The 21,403-nt window shown below is 42.9% G+C and overlaps 1 protein-coding gene across 3 annotated transcripts in view; it reads right to left on the bottom strand.

Moving 5' to 3' along the window:
- The window catches only part of adam19b (ADAM metallopeptidase domain 19b), a 173,958-nt gene that overhangs the window by 78,608 nt on the left and 73,947 nt on the right, over positions 1–21,403 (bottom strand). Inside the window, exons 5-7 of one of the 3 annotated variants that reach the window (XM_072591126.1) lie at positions 19,575–19,651; positions 7,857–8,046; positions 5,261–5,326 (exon numbers count right to left, since the gene is read on the bottom strand). In XM_072591126.1, the coding sequence (XP_072447227.1) occupies positions 5,261–5,326; positions 7,857–8,046; positions 19,575–19,651 (333 nt within the window). Of the gene's footprint in view, positions 1–5,260; positions 5,327–7,856; positions 8,047–19,153; positions 19,324–19,574; positions 19,652–21,403 lie in introns of those variants that run through there. The other 2 variants (XM_072591129.1, XM_072591127.1) reach the window with 2 other exon arrangements.

Below are 21,403 nucleotides of genomic sequence, written 5' to 3'. Positions count from 1 at the left end.
CAGAAATTCCTAAGTAGAAGAAAAGAAGACACAATAAGATTTGAATAGAAGAACGAAAGCTGCCTGGTATTGAGATAAGTGTGGTTTTGTAAATCATAACTGGGAGTTTTATTGGACTAGTATTATATAAGGGAAGGTAAAAGATAGGCATGGGGAAGAAATTGTAAATAGTGGTTTGTTAATTATTCTCTGTTATGCTTGAAGAAATAAAGTTTCTAATTTTTACTTTAAATAGTTCATGGCCACTTCAATTTTTGCAGATTACTGCATGGGATAAATCTTTTCTGTGTTGGTTTTAGTTTTATCAGGAGGGTTTACACAATGTCGTAACAGTTTGGGGGCTCGAGTCAGTGATTTGAACTGGGTTAGACAGATTTGAATAGATTTGGAGGTATGAAAAATCCCAGCAAATTTAAACACTTGCAGGTTAGTGTCCTAGATTGTTTAATAAAACATACATGAGACAATTTGTTTAATTTCAGTGCCTTGTGGTTGATTAAATTAAAAGTGAGAGAAATGGCTCTTAAAATTGCTAAATAGGTTCTGGGATTTGAAGATGATTTTCAGATATGCCAAGAAATTTTAGAAGGAAAGAAAAAGGCCGTACTTTTAGAATTAGCAAAGAAGTTAGATTTGGGTTTGACCAAGGACAAAACTAAAACTGAAATTGTAAGGGAATTACTCAAACATGTAGGAGTGTCAGAGAAATAGACAAGTTCAGTAGTGGTAGAAAAGCTTAAATTACAATTGAGGAAAATGGAGTTAGAAGATAAGCAAAGGGAGAGAGAAAGAGAATGAGAGAGAGAAGTTTCTTGGCTGAGCAAAGAGAGAGAGAAGAAAGAGAGACAGAAAGAGAGAGAGAAGAAAGGGAGAAAGAAAGAGAGAAAGAATTTGAACTTGAGAAGTTGTGACTTAGTCAGCAAAATCAAGTTAACAGGATGGACATTAAAAAAGAAGGTAGTGATATATATAAATATGTCAAAACTCTGCTACGTTTTAATGAGAAAGATGTTATAGACAATAGACAATAGGTTCAGGAGTAGGCCATTTGGCCCTTTGAGCCAGCACCACCATTCATTATGATCATGGTTGATCATCCACAACCAGTATCCTGTTCCTGTCTTATCCCCATAACTCTCAATTCCACTATCTTTAAGAGCTCTATCCATCTCTTTCTTGAAAGTACCCAGAGACTTGGCCTCCACTGCCTTCTGGGGCAGAGCATTCCATATATCCACCACTCTCTGGGTGAAGAAGTTTCTCCTCAACTCTGTTCTAAATGGCCTACCCCTTATTTTTAAACTGTGTCCTCTGGTTCTGGACTCATCCTTCAGTAGAAACATTCTTCCAGCCTCCAGAGTGTCCAATCCTTTAATAATCTTATACGTCTCAATCAGATCCCCTCTCATCCTTCTAAACTCAAGTGCATAGAAGCCCAGTCGCTCCAATCTTTCAACATATGATAGTCCTGCCATTCCGGGAGTTGACCTTGTGAACCTACGCTGCACTCCCTCAAAAGCCAGAATGTCCTTCCTCAAATTTGGAGACAAATACTGCAGACAATACCCCAGGTGTGGTCTCACCAGGGCCTTGTACAGCTGCTGAAGGACATCTTTGCTCCTATACTCAATTCCTCTTGTTATGAAGGCCAGCATGCCATTAGCTTTCTTCACTGCCTGCTGTACCTGCATGATTGATTTCATTGACTGATGTACAAGAACACCTAGATCTCATTGTACTGCCCCTTTACCTAACTTGACTCCATTTAGATAGTAATCTGCCTTCCTGTTCTTGCCACCAAAGTGGATAACCACACATTTATCCACATTAAACTGCATCTGCCATGCATCCAAATGAGTCATAATTTCATCTTTTATAAGTAACTCCAGCATCTTTCCCACCACTGACCTCAGGCTAACTGGTCTATATTTCCCTACTTTCTCTCTCCCTCCTTTCTTGAAAAGTGGGACAACATTAGCCACCCTCCAATCTGCAGGAACTGATCCTGAATCTATAGAACATTGGAAAATGATTGCCAATGCATCCACAATTTATACAGCCACCTCCTTAAGTACCCTGGGATGCAGACCATCAGGTCCCAGGGACTTATCAGCCTTCAGACCTAACAGTCTATCCAACCACCATTTCTTGCCTAATATAAATTCGCTTCAGTTCTTCCATTACCCTAGGTCCTTTAGCCACTATTACATCTGAGAATCGCTTGTGTCTTCCCCAGTGAAGACAGATCCAAAGCACCTATTCAACTCTTCTGCCATTTCCTTGTTCCGCATAATAAATTCATCTGTTTCTGTCTTCAAGGGCCCAATTTTAGTCTTAACCTTTTTTCGTCTTTTCACATACCTAAAAAAGCTTTTACTATCCTCCTTTATCTAGGGTGTAGGTTTGCTCGCTGAGCTGTAGGTTTGATATCCAGACGTTTCATTACCTGGCTAGGTAACATCATCAGTGGCAACCTCCAAGTGAAGCTTCACCCTAAAACTCAACCTGAGCTACAAACCTTCACAAACACTCCTTTATATGTTTGGCCAGTTTGCCTTCGTGCCTCATTTTTTTCTCTATGTATTGCATTTCTGTTGCTCTTTAGAAGTTTCCCAGTCCTCCAGCTCCCTGGTCAACTTTGCTATGTTGTACTTCTTCTCTTTCACCTTTATACAGTCCTTGACTTCCCTCGTCATCCATGGCCGCCCCTGCCTCCCCTGAGGATCTTTCTTCCTCTTTGGAATGAACTGATCCTGCTCCTTCTGTATTATATCCAGAAATACCTGCCTTTGTTGTTCCACTGCCATCCCTGCTAGGATATTGAACCATTGAACTTTGGCCAGCTCCTCCCTCATAGCTCCATAGTTCCCTTTATTCAACTGCAATACTGGCATTTCCGATTCACCCTTCTCCCTCTCAGATTGTAGATTAAAACTTATCATATTATGTTGAAGCCTTCTTTATTTCATTTGAGAAATTGGCTAGGCAGATGGAGTGGTCCGAGGATTTATGGGTAATGCTAGTTCAGACGAAACTGGTCAGCAGAGCTAATAAGGTATTTGCCACATTGTCAGATGAGATGTCAAGAGATTTTTTTTTCCCCCTAATTGGGATGAATGTCTATTGGGGTTCTCCAAATTGTCCACTATAGCTGCTGTTATAGCCCTGAAGAAATGGCCCACACCCTGATTTTCCTGCGTTGCTATGGTTCTTCTACCAATTGCTCCTGAAAGTCTGTCCACACAGCTCAAGGCCTGTCCACCATCTACAAGGCACAGTTCATGAGAATGATGGAATACTTCCCATTTGGATGAGTGCAGCTCAAAGAACAATGAAGAAGTTCAACACCATTCAGGACAAAGCAGCCTGACTGACTGGCACCACATCCACCACTTTAACCAGGCATGTTGTTCACCAAAGAACCACAGAAGAAGCTGCACTTTCCAAACTCCTGACCTCTACCATCTAGAAAGACAAGGATACCAGATAGATTCATATGGAATGGAAACAGACCCTTCAATCTGCACCAATCAGGCGCCCTCGTCTGACTTAATCCCTTTTGCCAGCGTTTGACCAATATCCCCCTAAACCCTTCCTATTCATATATCCATCCAGATGCCAGATGCCTTTTAAATGTTGTAATTGTACCAGCCTCCACCATTTCCTCTGGCAGTTCATTCCATAAATGTATCACCTTCTGTGCAAACTGGGGTAACTTTTTAAATCTTTCCTATGTCAACTTAATCCTATGCTCTCTAGTTTTGAACTTCCCCACCCTAGGAAAAACACCATGGCTATTCACCCAATCCACTCCCCTCTTGATTTTATAAACCTCTATATGGTCACACCTCAGCATCCTCATGCTCCAGGAAAATATCCCCAGCCTATTCAGCCTCTGTCTATCACTCAAACCTTCCAGTCCCAGCAACATCCTTGTAAATATATTCTCTGCATCCTCACAAGTTTAACATTGTTTCTGCAGAAGGGCAACCAGAACTGTATGCAATATTCTAAAAATGTCCTGTATAGCCCCAACATGATGTTCCAACTCCTATACTCAATGTTATGACCAAAGAAGGCAAGCATACCAAATACCTTCACCACCCTGTCTAGCTGTGACACCACTTCCAAAGACTTATACACCTACACCCCTTGGTCTCTTTGTTCAGCAATACTCCCCAGAGCCCTACCATTAACTGTATAAGTCCTGCCCTGGTTTACTTGACCAAATTGCAACACCTCACACTTATGTAAATTAAATTCCATCTGCCACTCCTTGGCCCAAAGGCCCATCTGATCAAGGTCCCTGTACACTGTACTCTGAGATAATCTTCTTCACTCTTCACTATGCCACCTATGTTTGTGTCATCTGCAAACTTACTAACCAGGCTTTGAATCATTCATATAAATGATGAAAAGCAGGGACCCTACACTGATCCCTGTGGCACACCACTGGTCACAGGCCTCCAATCCAAAAAGCAACCATCTACCAGTTGCCTGCAAACCACGCCCCCCCCCCCCCCCCCCAACCCCATGACTTGGGACAAAATTCTTGAACTCCCCTAACTTGACTTTGGGTGTCCCTATACCCCAAGGACTGCAGCAGTTCAAGGACAGCTAACCATCACCTTTTCCAGGGTAATTAGGGTTGGGCAGTAAAGGCTGGCCCAACCAAAAATCTTTGCATCCCACAAATCAATTAAACAAAGTTAACAACAGATATTTTGGAAAACCCAGGAGAAAATTCACGCAACTCCCAAGATGTATTACGGTTGCTCTTCGTTGTGTGCCTATTGAGAGATAGTGAGTCAGCAGCACAATTTAAAATTATTATTGGTCAGTGGGATCAAAAACAGAATATATTCAATTCCAGTTCACATGTCATCTGCATTCGACGACAGTACAAAGTCTATGTCCAACACAATTGAATGTTTTCCCATTTCAAAGGGCAGGAAGGTGAAGTTGAGGATTATCAGATCAGCCATGATCTTATTGAATGGGAGAGCAGGCTGCATGGGCCAAATGGCTTCCCTCTGCTTTTATTTCATAAAGTCCAACTCAACCCCTTTTACGACTGCAAGGATGGGACTCCCTCCCCCACTCAGACTTTCTATCCAACCAGCTTCTATACTTAATTGTCCTCCCTTCCATCCTGCTCAATTTGATTGGACCATTGGACTAGAAGCCCTGACCATTCAGCCTGACCTGTCGGTGAATAAATCAGATGAGTGAAGAATGCAAGGACCATAAAGTGCCTTACCTCAGCATAATCGGCCACGACATAAAGCTCCACATACTTCATATCCTTCACCACATCTCTCTTTTCCTGTACACAGTAGATATAACACATACAGCCATCCAGTTCAATCGACATTATAGTGTTCAGATGTAGATCTATGCAAACTCTTGCACAAAACAGAATTTTAAAAATGCTCTTTTTAACATTGATCTAGCCTAATTTCAATTGTAGTTGAGTCTTTAAAACATTTATTCACCAACTAATCCTCGGGATGCTGAAGTGCAAAGATGTAACAGGTTTATTTCACTTCAGTTTGAAAAAATGATTTTAGTTTGTCAACATGTGTTATGAAGTTGTAGATGTATACTGTACCTTTTAGGGGCCTGAAATTTCTGGCTGGCGCAGAGGGTGCTGAAAGATTTAAAAGTGTAACATTTGGTTGACAGATAACTGGAGCTGTGTTGCCATGGTACAAAACCAATTCAAATTCGGCCAATCAGTTTAAAATATGCCCCAGATACCAAAATCCAATCGTATTTGAATTTTACTGTTTTGGATGACATCAAACCAATGAAATGATCCAATGTTTTGGGGTATAAATTTGGACATTTTGAACAGTTAGAAGGAGAACAGCAAAGAGTTGCCATGTACTAACATAACAGCCAGCAGAATAGCTCCCTGACAGGTATCTGTCCATAAGAAATTTGTGCAGCAGAACACCAAACCAAGCTAGAGAAATCCACAGAGGAGGTTTGACAACCGAAGATGATGATTGGATTTGAATTTGATTTTCCTGTAAATTTAAGAGGGAATTTATCGGACCAGTATTGTAGAGTGGGGGTGGGGGGAGGTAGAAATATGTTTAAAGAGAAAGGAGTTATAAATAGTTGTTGTTTAATGTTCTCTGTTGGACTTAAAAAAATAAAATTGTTAAAATCTTTTCTTTATGTAGGGGTATTTGGGATCATTCTCTACCTCTCGAAATGTAACAGATTAAGGCGCAAGGTGAGCTTTACTGCGTTTCTGGTTTAAATTAGCAGGAGGGTTTACCCGTGTTGTAACATATGTCTGTGTTAACCAATTAGTTTAAATAAGGGAGAGAAAATTTTGGAATGGTCTCATTCTATTAGTTTGCCATGATCTGTTGGTGTGCCATTATTCCTAGTGTATTATCCAAACTGCATGGGAAAGGAAGTTGTGAGGAGGATGAGGCAAGATTAGAGTGGTGCTGGAAAAGCATAGCAGGTCAGGCATCATCAGGACTTTTGCCCATAACGTCGATTTTCCTGCTCCTCAGATGCTGCCTGACCTGCTGTGCTTTTCCAGCACCACTCTAACGTTGACTCTGATCTCCAGCATCTGCAGTCCTCATTTTCACCTAATTGTGCGGAGGATGCAAAATGCTTTCAAGAGGTCTTGGAAAGCAGAATGAAAGGATTAGATCATGGTTGATGGAATATAATGTAAATCCGTGCGGTTATTCATTTTGGAAGAGCAAACTTTGAAAGTCAGAATATTTCATAATGATGGTAAGTGCAGGTATCTAAAGGAACCTGAGTGTCGTTGTCAATTAAAGTTAGCATGGAGGTGCAACTAGCAGTTAGAAAGGCAATTGGCATGTCAGCCTTCATCATAAAGGGGCTTGAATACAGGAGTAATGACGTCTTGTTGCAGTTCTATATAGCATTGGTGAGATACCAGCTGGGGTGCACTTTTAGTTTCTTTCACAAGGAGGGATGTATCTACCACAGAGGGTTCACCAGATTAACCTTTGGAATGGCAAGACTAGTCAATAAGAAGTGATTGAGGTGACTTGGGCTGTATTCCCTCGAGTTTCAAAGAACAAGTGACAGCATGCAAACTCTTAGAGGGAGTGAGAGAGTGGATACCGATGTTTATTTTGGCTGATGACTCTAAAACTAGGGGGTATATTCTTAAAATAGGATGGAGGCCATTTAATGCAGAGATAAGGAGGCATCTCTTCACTCAAAGAGTGGTGAGTGTTTGGAATTCTCTACCGCAGACAGCTGTGGAAGCTCAGTCACCATTAGATTTCTGATAAATAATGACATCAAAGGATAAGGAAAAAGTACAGGTAACTGGCATTGAGGAGGATGATCATTGAGGATCTAACTGAGGGGTGAAATAGTCTCAATGGGCTGAATGGGCTACTACTGCTTTTAAATTTCTAACACCACTTTGTACACTATTAGCTGCAAGTTGTTTGCTTAAGATTTGTCTTTTTTTAATCTTATTCATTTGAGGTTTTCCTGGTGATTGAAGATTTGAAATTGGTAATGTCAGAGTATGAAATTGAAGTTTTTGAGTTCCAGGCCCCATTTGTATCTTTATAATGTTTCTATCAATTATCGTTGTGAATGTGTTGCTGTCGATGAGGTAAGACAATAAACAATTAACGGTAGACATGCAATTGGAAAGGACCCAAGTGTAAAATGTCCACCTCCTGATGCTACCTGGCTTGCTGTGTTCTTCCAGCCTCCTGCTTGTGTACCTTGGGTTCCAGTATCTGCAGTTTCTTTTGTCTCTAATCAATAAGAGTGAGCAGGTTACGATTTTGAATGACTCTTGACAAGTCTTAGTTTTCTGTGATCCTTACCCGATGATGTTCTGGATGAAATTGGTGGGTGAAATCTTTGACCCAATTTTCCTCGCGTTTGCTCTCTTGATGTCCACATGTCCCTCCTTTCAGTTTTAGGTGTTCGGTCCTATAGATAAGGTGATGGTCAAGGCTATCTTCAAGGGGTTGCACCAAGTAGCTGAGGTTCATATTCAGAATGATCAAACCCCTAGTATAGGAGATGTCAGAGAGATAATGCATATTGTCAGAGATTATCAGCTTATCACCAGCTCACGTTAATACAGTTTAAAGGACAGAGAACAAGGAAGCAGAATGAGGTAGGTATCAACATTTCCATGTTAGAGATCTGAGCTTATATCCAACTTCCCAATGTTTGCTGGCATAAGAAGCCAAAGTGTTGTGAACTTGGACAACTTCTGGCTTTTATTGGTAGAGGAATTGAGTTCCGGAGTCCTGAGGTCATGCTGCAGTTGTATAAGACTCTGGTGCGGCCGCATCTGGAATATTGTGTGCAGTTTTGGTCGCCATACTATAGGAAGGATGTGGAGGCACTGGAACGGGTGCAGAGGAGGTTTACCAGGATGTTGCCTGGTATGGTAGGAAGATCCTATGAGGAAAGGCTGAGGCACTTGGGGTTGTTTTCATTGGAGAAAAGAAGGTTTAGGGGTGACTTGATAGAGGTGTACAAGATGATTAGGGGGTTAGATAGGGTTGACAGTGAGAACCTTTTTCCACATATGGAGTCAGCTATTACAAGGGGGCATAGCTTTAAATTAAGGGGGGGTAGATATAGGACTGATGTTAGGGGTAGGTTCTTCACTCAGCGAGTCGTAAGTTCATGGAATGCCCGGCCAGTAGCAGTGGTGGACTCTCCCTCTTTATGGGTATTTAAGCGGGCATTGGATAGGTATATGGAGGATAGTGGGTTAGTGTAGGTTAGGTGGGCTTTGATCGGCGCAACATCGAGGGCCGAAGGGCCTGTACTGTGCTGTATTCTTCTATGTTCTATGTTCTATGTTCAGTCTAGCAACCCTCTACCTCCATCACACAATTATTTCACATTCAATTGGCTACATCATTCACTGGGGAGCATCAACTCTTGAAATGGACAAAAGGTAGATTGGGATGAACTAATGCAGGAGCACGAGTTCGAAATAGTTCATGGAGATTGGTCAGTATTTTTAAACTTGGCCTGGTACTCTTTTCCTTTGCAGTCGATGGAAATAAAGAGTGCAGGGCAAGACCGAGATGGACAATGGGAAAATAATCACCTGTTTTGTGCCACTAGCCCAAGGGCAGTTTTATCCCCAATGGGTGCTTGGTGAAATAGGTTCTGAGCTTAAGATCGATACAAGCCATCAGAGCAGAACGGTTGCCAATCAACCCTCAAAGCTGTCAATTAATAAACAAAGTATAAGTCATCCTTTTTCCAAAAACTAACATCTGTCACCTTCCAACACAGACATTGGCCAGTAGACCCATTATAATCATAGTCAGAAGTCATAGAGTCATCGAGATGCACAGCAGGGAACAGACCCTTCGGTCCAACTTGTCCATGCCAACCAGATATCCCAAACTAATTTAGTTCCATTTTTCAGCCCTTGGCCCGTATCCCATGATGCCCTTCCTATTCGTATACCCATCCAGATGCCTTTTAAGACCATAAGACCATAAGACATAGGAGTGGAAGTAAGGCCATTCGGCCCATTGAGTCCACTCCGCCATTCAATCATGGCTGATGGGCACTTCAACTCCACTTACCCGCATTCTCCCCATAGCCCTTAATTCCTCGAGACAACAAGAATCTATCAATCTCTGCCTTGAAGACATTTAGCATCCCGGCCTCCACTGCACTCTGCGGCAATGAATTCCACAGGCCCATCACTGTCTGGCTGAAGAAATGTCTCCGCATTTCTGTTCTGAATTTACCCCCTCTAATTCTAAGGCTGTGTCCACGGGTCCTAGTCTCCTCACCTAACGGAAACAATTTCCTAGCATCCACCCTTTCCAAGCCATGTATTATCTTGTACGTCTCTATTAAGTCTCCCCTTAATCTTCTAAACTCCAATGAATACAATCCCAGCATCCTCAGCCATTCCTCATATGTTAGACCTAAATGCTGTAATTGTACCAGCCTCTGGCAGTCCATTCCATACACGCACCACCTTCTGCATGAAAATGTTGTCCCCTAGGTCCCTTTTAATTTTTTCCCCTCTCACCCTAAACCTATGCTCTCTAGTTCTGGACTCCCCACCCAAGGAAAAGACCTTGTGCAGTGTTCCAGAAGCTTGTGATTTCAAATAAACCTGTTGGACTATAACCTGGTCGGGTGTGACTTCTGATTTTGTCCACCCGAATCCAACATTGGCACCTCCACAATATGAACATAATAATCATTCTGGTTCTTTGCAAGTGCCGTCCAATATAATTCCCCAGCTGTCACCAGCTAAAGGCAGTCGCTGGGTTCTGAACGGGTCCTGTTTCTGAGTCCATTCAGAAGTCAATTTGTATTCAAGTCGGAACACTGTACACGGCAGTTTAAGCAGCCATTCACAAGTACAGGAAATGTTCAGATGTCAGATCTTTAAAACTATACCCCTGCATGGGATCGCATTCGTAAGCACCAGCATTTGTAAGTCAGAAGTTACTTAACTATATGATCTGCCTGTATTGCTCGCAAGACAAAGCTTTTCACTGTGCCTCGGTACACTTGACAATAATTTCAATTCAAGTTTGTAAATCGGGGGCCCCCGGTATTTCCTTCCTGCCAGGAAAACTAGTCATTTTTAAGAGTATGCCCACCTTCCATCTGTAGATTCTGATGAAATATGTTTTACTCAGTAAAGCCTAGATCCTAACAACACCGTGTGCGAAAAACATTCCTTCACTTTCTTCAGACTCTTTACGAATTATGCAGAAGTGAGGACTGCAGATATGGAAACCAGAGTTTAGAGTGGTGCTGGAAAAGCACAACAGGTCAGGCAGCATCCAAGGAGCAGGAAAATCGACGTTTCGGGCAAAAGCCCTTCTTATGTTAAATCTAAGCCCTTGATTACTGGCCTACAGGAAACAATTTCCTCTCACCTATTCTATCAAAGTCCCTCATTAATTTGGGATACCTCCATTTGTCACAGAGTCCTTAGTGTGCAAACAGGCTATTGGGCCCAACCAATCTATAACAATTCTCTGAAGAGTACCCCACCCAGACCCACTCCCCGACATTTACCCCTGTGTAATGCTCCTAGCCTACACATACCTGAACACTGTGAGCAATTTAGCACGGCCAATTCACCTAATCTCCTCATTTTTGGATTATGGGAGGAAACCAGAGCAAACCCATGCAGACACGGGGAGAATGTGAAAATTCCACGCGGACAGTCGCCCGAGGCTGGAATCAAAGCCGGGTCCCTGACACTGTGAGGCAGTAGTGCTAACCATTAGCCACTGTGCCACCTTAGTCTACCCTGATTCGAGGAGAATGATCCCGAGCTTCCAATCCCTCCACTTCATTGTGCCAAACCTCCTCTGGAGCTTCTCCAAGGCTTTGATATCTTTCCAAAAGTGTGACACTCAGGACTGTATGAAAGGTTTCCAGCTGAAGATGCTGGGTAGGCCACTTTAGACTGAGGTGAGAAGACATTTCTTCATTCAGAGAGTGGTGAGCCAGTGGCATTCTCTGCTCCAGGTAGAGGTTAAGGCCAAAATATTTAATGTTTTCAAGAAGGACTTAGATATCATTCTCAGGGCCAAAGGGATCAAAGGATCTAGTGTGAAAGCAGGAACATGGCATTGAGTGGGATGCTCAGCCATGATCATATTGAATGGCAAAGTGCCAAATGGACAATTCCTGTTCTTTTTTTCTACGTTGCTATGTTTAATCAGTGCTTTTAAATATATCAGCATAATTTCCTTGTTTTTCTGTGTTACTAAGTTGATGACTATCTTTCTCGGCACTTATCAGGTTATCCAGTTTTCTACCATCTGTAAACTGGTACACGCTCTGCATACCCGAGTCCATGTTGCCTCAGAACAGTAAGAAAAGTGACGGTCCTAATACTGACCCCATTTTGCATCCTTCCCTTCAGTCAGAAAAATATCGAGCTGGATTTCGTGGTGGTGAACGGTCTCATCTCCTGGCCCAAAGCCAGCAGTGATCCTCCGTCATTGCTCAGCAAGACCCAGGATTACATTTTGGTAAGCACCAGGAAAGACAGGTCTTATAAGTGGAAGCAAGAGTCAAAAAGTGTGGTGCTGGAAAAGCACAACCAATCAGGCAGTATCCAAGGAGCAGGAGAATCAACATTTCAAACATAAGTTCTTCATTAGGAATGTTCCAGATGAACAGCTTATGCCCGAAATGTCGACTCTCCTGCTCCTCGGATGTTGCCTGACCAGCTGTGCTTTTCCAGCACCACACTTCTGGATTCTGATCTCCAGCATCTGCAGTCTTCACTTTCTCCTAAGTGGAAGTAAGTCGGACATACAACATTACGGCAAAAAAGAGGTGGAAAATGAGTTTGGAAAGTTAAGTACATCTTTTCCATTGGCACAGATTCGATGGGTCAAAGGGCCTTTTTCAGTGCTATAGATGTCTATGACTCATCTCTATCCTTTTGTCAGTGCTGTTGGCTGACAGATTAAAATTGACAAGCGCCCAAACAGAACTCCCCCCTTCAACCTTCTTGCACTGGCATCACAAGGTCTTTTAGGCCCATACAAGAGGGTCTCAGGAGAACATCTCACTCAAAAGACAACACCTCTGGTGATTCAGCTCTCCCTCAGGACACACTGAAGCATCTGACTGGATCATGAGCTTAAATCTCAACAAGGGCATGAACTCATAACTTTATGATTCAAGAGATGAGAGTGATACTACTGAACTCAGGTTTCTGTTAAAGGACTAATTATGTTGTATTTTATAATAATTGACCTAAAATGATTTGAATTATATATGATGCTAAGAAAAGTAATTTTGCCTCAGGTAGCAAAGGTATTGCACAGATTTCTTGCATAAATTCTATGAAGAGTGAAAACCTCCATCTACACACAATTCGTTCCTTACTTTCATGTAAACATTAGCAGGCTGCTTCGTTTGACCTTGTCAGAAAATCCACTGCAGGAAGTTCATTGTTTTCATCCTGGGATCTATATTGTGACTTCCTTCACTGATATAAATAGGAAAATTGCCTTTTAAACTGATTTTACTCCTGAACATCTGCTCAAACAATTCCCAGCTGCTTTCATGTTCCAAAGAGCTTATAATTGCTCCATCAACACAGCAATCTTCACTTTGAACAGGGCTTCAATTTGCCGCAGGAGGCATTAATTGCACTAGTTGCCAAGTAATATGACTCAAGTTTCTAGCTATTTAAATAGGAAACAGAATCATTCACAAGTCAGCATTCGGAGATTAGGCTGTTTACCAACATTAAGATTGGGAGTGATTGAGAGGGTTGACTTACATCACAAAGGAAGTGATTGCTGTATGGAGAACTGGCATGCTAAATAAAAGGATTCTACGTCATGACAAAGCAGATAATAATTTTCCACAGATGCATTTTTCCCTGGAAGCTCTCTACCCTCCATTTAGTACTTGCCCTCACAAGATGTGATGAAGTTCAGGAGTTCACTTTATGTAATTTATTCTGAGATTGAACCTCAGAGGCCTACTCCTCCCTCCAGTCCCTTTGGGTGACACAGTGGCTCGGTGGTTAGCACTGCTGCCTCACAGCACGAGGGAGCCAGGTTTGATTACAGTCTCAGGTGACTGTCTGTGTGGAGTTTGCACATTCTCACCATGTCTGTGTGGGTCCCCTCTGGGTGCTCTGGTTTCCTCCCACAATCCCAAGATGTGCAGGTTAGGTGAATTGGCCCATAGTGTTCAGGGATGTGTAGGTTAGGGGAAATGGGTCTGGGTGGGTTACTCTTCAGAGGGTCGGTGTAGACTTGTTGGGCTAAAGGGCCTGTTTCCACACTGTCGGGATTCTATGAAAAAAGGATCAGTTCTTAGAATTGTGGTCTTCAACAAGATATTACTGGATTGCACAAGCAGAACAAGGAAAGAAGGGTCACTTTGAGAAAGTGTGGTGCGTGTGTGGTTGAATAGACTTGATAGATGATCAGCCTTAACAATGTCTGATTGTGTCTAGCACAGGTACCTCTTTCTTCCAGGTAAAAACAAGGACTGCAGACGCTGGAAACCGGAGTCTAGATTAGAGTGGTGCTGGAAAAGCACAGCAGGTCAGGCAGCATCCGAAGAGCAGGAAACTCTTCAGATGATGCTTGACTTGCTGTGCTTTTCCAGCACCACTCTAATCTACACCTCTTTCTTCCAACCCAGAGTGACTTCAATCTCCTTCTCCTCTATTATTGTTAAAGATAAAATCATCCAAGAATAGTATTACTGACTTCAGTAAGTTATTCTCCAAGTCTTAAATCAACCCTACAGCAACAGCTATTCCCATTCCTTCATCATTTCTAGATTAGTAGCCTGCAATTCCCTCCCCAAGTGAGGAATCAGTCTTGCTTCTGTAGTAATACTTTCACACTGAATCAGAACACAGTTTTAAAACTTACTTCAAAGACATGAGCATATGGGCAAAACTGTCTTCAGCTGCTTTATCAATAACAATCTCCTCCATTATACTGTCAATGTGGACTGTTTCAGTGTTTAGTAATATTAACAACTCTTCAGATACTGACGCAGTCTGAATTGAAATGCAGCAAAACCTGGACAACATTGAGGAATGGACCATTTAAAGGCAATTTACATTCTTGCCGCACATGGCAGGAGCACTGACCATCTCAAACAAGAGAGAATCTGACCATTTCCCCTCGACGTTTAAAAGGGAGGGGGATGGCCGAGTGATACTATCGGTAGATAAGGCTGAAGCACTCTCAACAATCTTCAGCAATAAGTGCCACGGAGATGATCCATTTCGGTCTCCTTCACTGGTCTCCAGCATTACAGATCCCAATCTTCAGTCAATTTGGTTCACTCCACATGATATCAACAAATGATTGGAGGCACTGGATACTGCAAAGGCTATGGGTCCTGACAACACTCTAGCAACAGAACTGAAGATTATGCTCAAGAACTTGCTGCTTCCCTAGCCAAGCTGTTCCAGCACAGTTACAACATTGGCATCTCCCCAACAATGTGGAAAGTTGCCTAAGTATGTCCTGTACTCAAAAACAGGACAAATCCAATCCAATTAATTACCGCCCCATCAGTTTATTCTCAATCATCAGTAAAGTGCTGGAAGGTATCATCAACAGTGCTATCAAGTAGCATCTGCTCAGCAGTAACCTGCTCAGTGACGCCCAGTTTGGGACACTCAGTTCCTGAGCTAATTACAGCCTTAGTTCAAATATGGACAAAACAGCTCAATTCCAGTGGTAAGGTGAGAGTGATTGTCCTTGACAACAAGATTACATTCAACTGAGTGTGCAATCAAAGGCCCGACCAAAACTTCAATCAATGGGAATCAGGGAAGTAATTCTCCACTGCTTGGAATTACACCTGGCACATCGGAAGATGTTTGTGGTTGTTGCAGGTCAATCATCTTAGCTCAAGGACATCTCTGCAGCAGTTCATCAGGGTAGTGTCCTCGGCCCAACCATCTTCAGCTGCTTCATCAATGACCTCCCATCCAGTGAAGGTCAGAAGTGGGAATGTTCACCAACAATTGTACAATGTTCAGTACTAATTGCAACTCCTCAGATATTGAAGCAGTCCAGTCTAAATGCAAAAAGATCCGAACAATATCCAGGCTTGGGCTGACAAGTAGCAAGTAACATTTGCGCCACGTAAATTCCAAGCCTCTGCCCCCTGACATTCAATGGTGTTACCATCATTGAATCCCCTACTACTAACATCCTATGGGTGACCTCTGATCAGAAACTCAACTGGACTTGTCATATAAACAAGTGGCTACAAGAGCAGATCTGAGGCTAGGCATACTGCAGCGAGTAACTCACCTCCTGACTCCCCAAAGCCTGTCCACCATCTACAAGGCACAAGTCAAGAGTGTGATGGAATATCTCCCACTTGCCTGGATGGGTGCAGCTCTCAAGAAGCTTGACAACGACCAGGACAAAGCAGCCCGCTTGATTGGCACTGCATCCACAAGCATCCACTCTTTCCACCACTCAGTAGCAGCATCGAAGATCCTTAGATAGAACCTTCCAAACCTACATCTACTTCTACTGAGAAGGGCAAGAGCAGCAGATACTTGGGAATGCCATCACCTGCAAGTTCCTCTCCAAGCCACTCACCATCCTGACTTGGAACCATGTCACCAATTCCTTCACTGTCACTGGATCAAAATCTTAGAACTCCCTCTCTAAGGGCATTGGGGGCCAACTACAGCTCATGGACTAGAGTGGTTCAAGAAGACAGCTGACTGTCACCTCCTCAAGTGCAACCAGGAATAGCAATAAGTGCAATAAATGTTAGCTAGCCAGCGACACTCACGTCTAATGAGCCAATAAAATAAAACACAGGGTCAGCAAGTCAGACCAAATCAGCCTCCCTATTCCTGTATTCGTGATACAGTAAAATTAAAACACTCAAAATTGCCTCAATGTTGTAACCAGAGTTTATGAATAATCATTACCAGTTTTCAAGTTTTTACCTACAGAAAAAAAGCATTTATTAAAATTAAAGAACAAGGTCTTGTTGGGCCGAAGGCTTGTTTCCACACTGTTGGGGAATCTAATCTAACCTAAGGTAATCTAATTTGTGGCTATGATTTGAACCCAATCTTCTTTGATCATAGTCCCAGCTCACACACAACAGATATGGCTAAGAAATAAATTTAAAGAAAAATTAGTGAGCTCACTTTAGTAGTTTCAACAATGGCTAGTATCCCAGGCACATGGGTTTGTACGTTATTTGAATTCTGAATCAGTGTAAATAGCTTCTAATAGGCTGCAAGGAATATTTACTTATTTCTTATAACTGGGATTCTATTCTCTGAACATTGAATATGTTGATAACGAGAGGATAACCAGAGAGCAACCAAACCTCCCTCCTGTAGTTTTCACAGTCAAACATCTTCAATCAGAAGGATGCTGTGAAACGTGAAAGCATTCAGAAAAGACTTCCAAGGATATTTCCAGGGTTGGAGGATTTGAGCTATAGGGAGAGGTTGAAAAGCGTGGGGCTGGTTTTCCTAGAGCATCGGAAGCTGAGGGGTGACCTTATTAGATTAGATTTCTTACAGTGTGGAAACAGGCCCCTCGGCCCAACAAGTCCACACCGACCCGCCAAAGCGCACCCACCCAGACCCATTCCCCTACGTTTACCCCTGCACCTAACACTACAGGCAATTTAGCATGGCCAATTCACCTAACCTGCACATTTTTGGACTGTGGGAGGAAACCGGAGCACCCAAAGGGGGCCCACGCAGACAAGGGGAGAATGTGCAAACTCCACACAGTCAGTCGCCTGAGGTGGGAATTGAACCCAGGTCTCTGGCGCTATGAGGCAGCAGTGCTAACCACTGTGCCACCGTGCCACCCACAAAGAGGTTTATAAAATCATGAGGGGCATGGATAGGGGAAAAAGACAAGGTCCTTTCCCTGGGGTGGGGGAGTCCAGAACTAGAGGGCATAGGTTTAGGGTGAGAGGGGAAAGATATAAAAGAGACCTAAGGAGCAACTTTTTCACGCAGAGGGTGGTGTGTGTATGGAATGAGCTGCCAGAGGAAGTGGTGGAGGCTGGTACAATTGCAACATTTAAAAGGCATCTGGATGGGTAAATGAGTAGGAAGGGTTTAGATGGATATGGGCCAAGTGCTGGCAAATGGGACTAGGTTAGGTTAGGACATCTGGTCGGCATGGATTAGTTGGACTGAAGGGTCTGTTTCCATGTTGTACTCTATGGCTCTATGACTAAAACACAGTTCAGGCCAGTTCAAGCTTTGGTTTCTTTGTTTTTCCAATATTCTCTTTTGAACAGGTCAGTACCCGGCTTCCCTGTAATGGCCCCTTTTAACATTCAAACATCTCTCAGCCTTGAGTATAATGCATCTCTGATTCTGAAATATCTTCAACAATGCAGGGAGCATGGTGGCTGAGTAGTTAGCACTGCTGCCTCACCCTACCAGAGAAGCAGATTCAATTCCAGTCTTGAGTGATTGTCTGTGTAGAGTTTGCACATTCTCCCCATGTCTGTGTGGGTTTCCTCCAGGTACTCCTTCTTCCCCATCACAGTCCAAAGATATGCAGGTTCGGTGAACTGGCCATGGGAAATGCAAGGTTACAGGGATAAGGTAGGGCAGTGGATCTGGGTGGGATGCTCTTTGGAGCGTCAGTGTGGACTAAATGGCTTACTTCCACACTCTATGAAATAATCAACATGCAATTAAGCCAGGTCCCATCAATTTGTTTGTTTATTTTCCCATTTTTAAATAAAAACAAGCTGCTCTCACAGCCTTCAACTCACAGTTCACAGTTCCAAACCAAAAATAGGAAAAACAGACAGTGAAGCTGCCAATGGATATTATTTTTCTCTGAATCCCTCATCGTCAACATCCTTGAGACTTGTCGCTGAACTGGGCCAACAAGATACACAATGCGGCTAAAAGAGCAGGTCAGAGGCTTAGAAGTCTGTGATAACTTACTCCCTCACTCCCCAACATCAAAACCTGCCCACCATCTACAACGAGTATGTGAGGTGCGTAATAGGATACTCTCCACATTCCTCAGTCAGTTCCACTCCAGCAACAGGCAAGGAGCTTAACACCAACCAGGACAGAGCAGCTCATTTCATTAGCACCACATTGTTTCCTCCATCACTGATGTACAGTGGATACCATCCAGAGTATGGATTGCATATGTTTGCCAAGGCTCCTTTGAAAACACCTTCCAAACCCATGAACTCTACCACCTGTTCCCCTCTCTCAGTGGCCCATTAATCTCAGACTTTCATCTCCCTTCTCAAGAGTCTATTCAAAACTGAACAGGATTCTCCCGTTGCCTTGGCAAACAGTTATCCCTCCTGCGATAGCAACAAAAACAGATTTTTCTTTCTCCTTACCCTTTCATGGGATATGTGAATTGATGGGAAGGTCAGCAGTTGCTGCCAGTCTCTAAGAGTCTTTAAACCAAGCGGATGTTGAGCCATTTCAGCGTCATCCCCATCGCTGAGGGTTTGGAATTACATCTTGGACAAGGATTTTCTTCTCAGAATGACACGAGTGAACTACATCGAGGTTTTTAATAACAATCAATAATAGACTATCATCATAGAATCTGAGAATTCCTACAGTTTGGAAACAGGCCCTGCGGCCCAACAAGTCCACACTGACCTGACTAGTTGGTTAATTATGGCTGTTGTTGGGACCTTGATGAGTGCCAACTGGATACTGCATTTCCTGAAATTTCCTTCGCATTTCTTGTCTACAGGCCTTGTGAAAGGTGCTACAGAAATGCAAACATGTTTCCTTTCTCCCGTCGCTGTCATCAGAGTTATCACCAGGATTGTAGTAGTTCTCGAACAGCATTGGCAATCATCATTTCAGAGATTTGCCAAACAATGCCAAGCTTGCACAGTTGGCACCTTTTAAAGGGAAAGAGAATGTTTTCCGTGCCTCCCTTACTTTGCCCGCGGCCCCGATGTCCCCCAAACCTTCTGACTGGGGGGAAAGTCTGACAATTTGCAATTGGAATAATTCATTTTTTTAAAGTGAAAATCAGTTTATTATCAAATGCATGCATTGGCAATCTTACCGGAGTCCTCTGCATGTGCTCAGTACGACGCTGGAGTGTTTGAAGCCTTTCACATTGCCATGGTACAAACAGTGTGACTGAAATAAAAACAAACAGCTTAGGTAAGGGAATGGGTCTGGGTGGGTTACTCTTTGGAGGGTCAGTGTGGACTTGTTGGGCCAAACGGCCTGTTTCCACACTGTAGGGATTCTATGGAAAACATGCTGTAGGTTTCATGTGGAACAGCAAGTAAGGAGTCTTGCTGAACAGAGAGCTTGGGGTGCATGTGCGTTGTTCTTTGACAGTGGAATCACAAGTAGACAGGATGGTGAAGAAGGTTAGCTTGCCTTTATTAGTCAGTGCATTGAGTATAGGAGTTGGGAGGTCACGTTGTGGCTGTGAAGGACATTGGTTAGGCCACTTTTGGAATAATGCGTTCAATTCCAAATTCCCTGCCATCGCAAAGATGTTGTTAAACTTGAAAAGGTGCAGAAAAAATTTACAAGGATGCTGCCAGGGTCGGAGGGTTTGTACTGTAAGGAGAGGCTGAATAGGCTGGGTCTGTTTTCCCTGGAGTGTCGGAGGCTGAGGGGTGACCTTTTAGAAGGTTATAAAATCATGAAGGGGAAGGTCAAGACTTTTTTTCCCCAATGGTAGGGAGTCCAGAACTAGAGGGTATAGATTTAAAGGTGAGAAGGGAAAGATTTAAAAGGGACCTAAGGGGTGTCACAAAGTTAGTCCCTTCGTTTTCTAAAAGCTATTCCTTGGCTCAAGGAGACTCTGTCCTTGATTTTTTTCAGAGGCGCAATAGACTGGGCCAGGCTCCAATCAGTCTGGTTTGGTACAGAGGTGAAAAGGATTTTGAGAGGTCTTTTGTTTATATATAAACAGATAAGACTTCAGGCCAAAGTGCTCATGTTGTAGAAATGACCCGTATAATGAAAAGGGAGTGGTCAGCACTTTAGCTGAGCTGAGCAGTTCAGTTCAGACTTGAACTGGTGTGGAGTTCAACAATGAGCTGTGTGAAAACTCTCTCTCTCCTTCTGCCCTTCAACTTCAACCTGTAAGTATGTGTTCCATTTATACTGGTTTTTAAAGGACGTTTGCTTATTGGGACTGTTGTGTATATTCGGAACAGCATAATTAAGTCTAGATTGGATAGACTGACTTCTGTAGGGTTTCTTTATTCTGTTCTTTGTGTTTCATTGTGTAATTTTGTGAATAATGTTTGTCTGTTTTAAAATCTAGTAGTCAACCTCGCTAACTTAATCCAGGTAATTTTCATTGTACGCTTACCGAAACAAATTGCAAAGTTATGGTCTGGGCTGCCTGTTTCAGAATGTTTTGAGTGGTCTGGCCTAATCCATAACAGGGGGGCAACATTTTCACACAGAGTGTCGTCCGTATATGGAATGAGCTGTTAGGGGAAGTAGTGGAGGCTGGTACAATTACAATGTTTAAAAGGCATCTGGATGGGAATATGAAGAGGAAGGGTTTCAAGGGATATGGACCAAATGCTGGCAAATGGGATTACATTAATTTAGGATATCTGGTCAGCATGGATGAGTTGGACTGAAAGGTCTGTTTCCATGCTGTACATCTCTATGACTCTATGTAGTCAGATACTGGAAAGATGTGATAAAAGTAGGGTAGTTGTGGTGGGTGACTTCAACTTTCTTCTCATTGACTGAAACTCCCTTAGAGCCAGGGGCTCAGATGGAATGCAATTTGTTAGACGTGTGGGACGCTCTTAAAGACCAGTTGATTAAAAGGCAGGGCATGCATGTCCCTGGAAAACTGAAGGAATGGAATGGTAGGATTCGGGAACCATGGATGACAAGAGAAATTGT

Source organism: Chiloscyllium punctatum, chromosome 20 (genome assembly GCF_047496795.1).
Source record: "Chiloscyllium punctatum isolate Juve2018m chromosome 20, sChiPun1.3, whole genome shotgun sequence".
Classification (NCBI taxonomy): Eukaryota; Metazoa; Chordata; class Chondrichthyes; order Orectolobiformes; family Hemiscylliidae; genus Chiloscyllium; species Chiloscyllium punctatum.
This window is presented reverse-complemented; position numbering and strand designations above follow the sequence as displayed.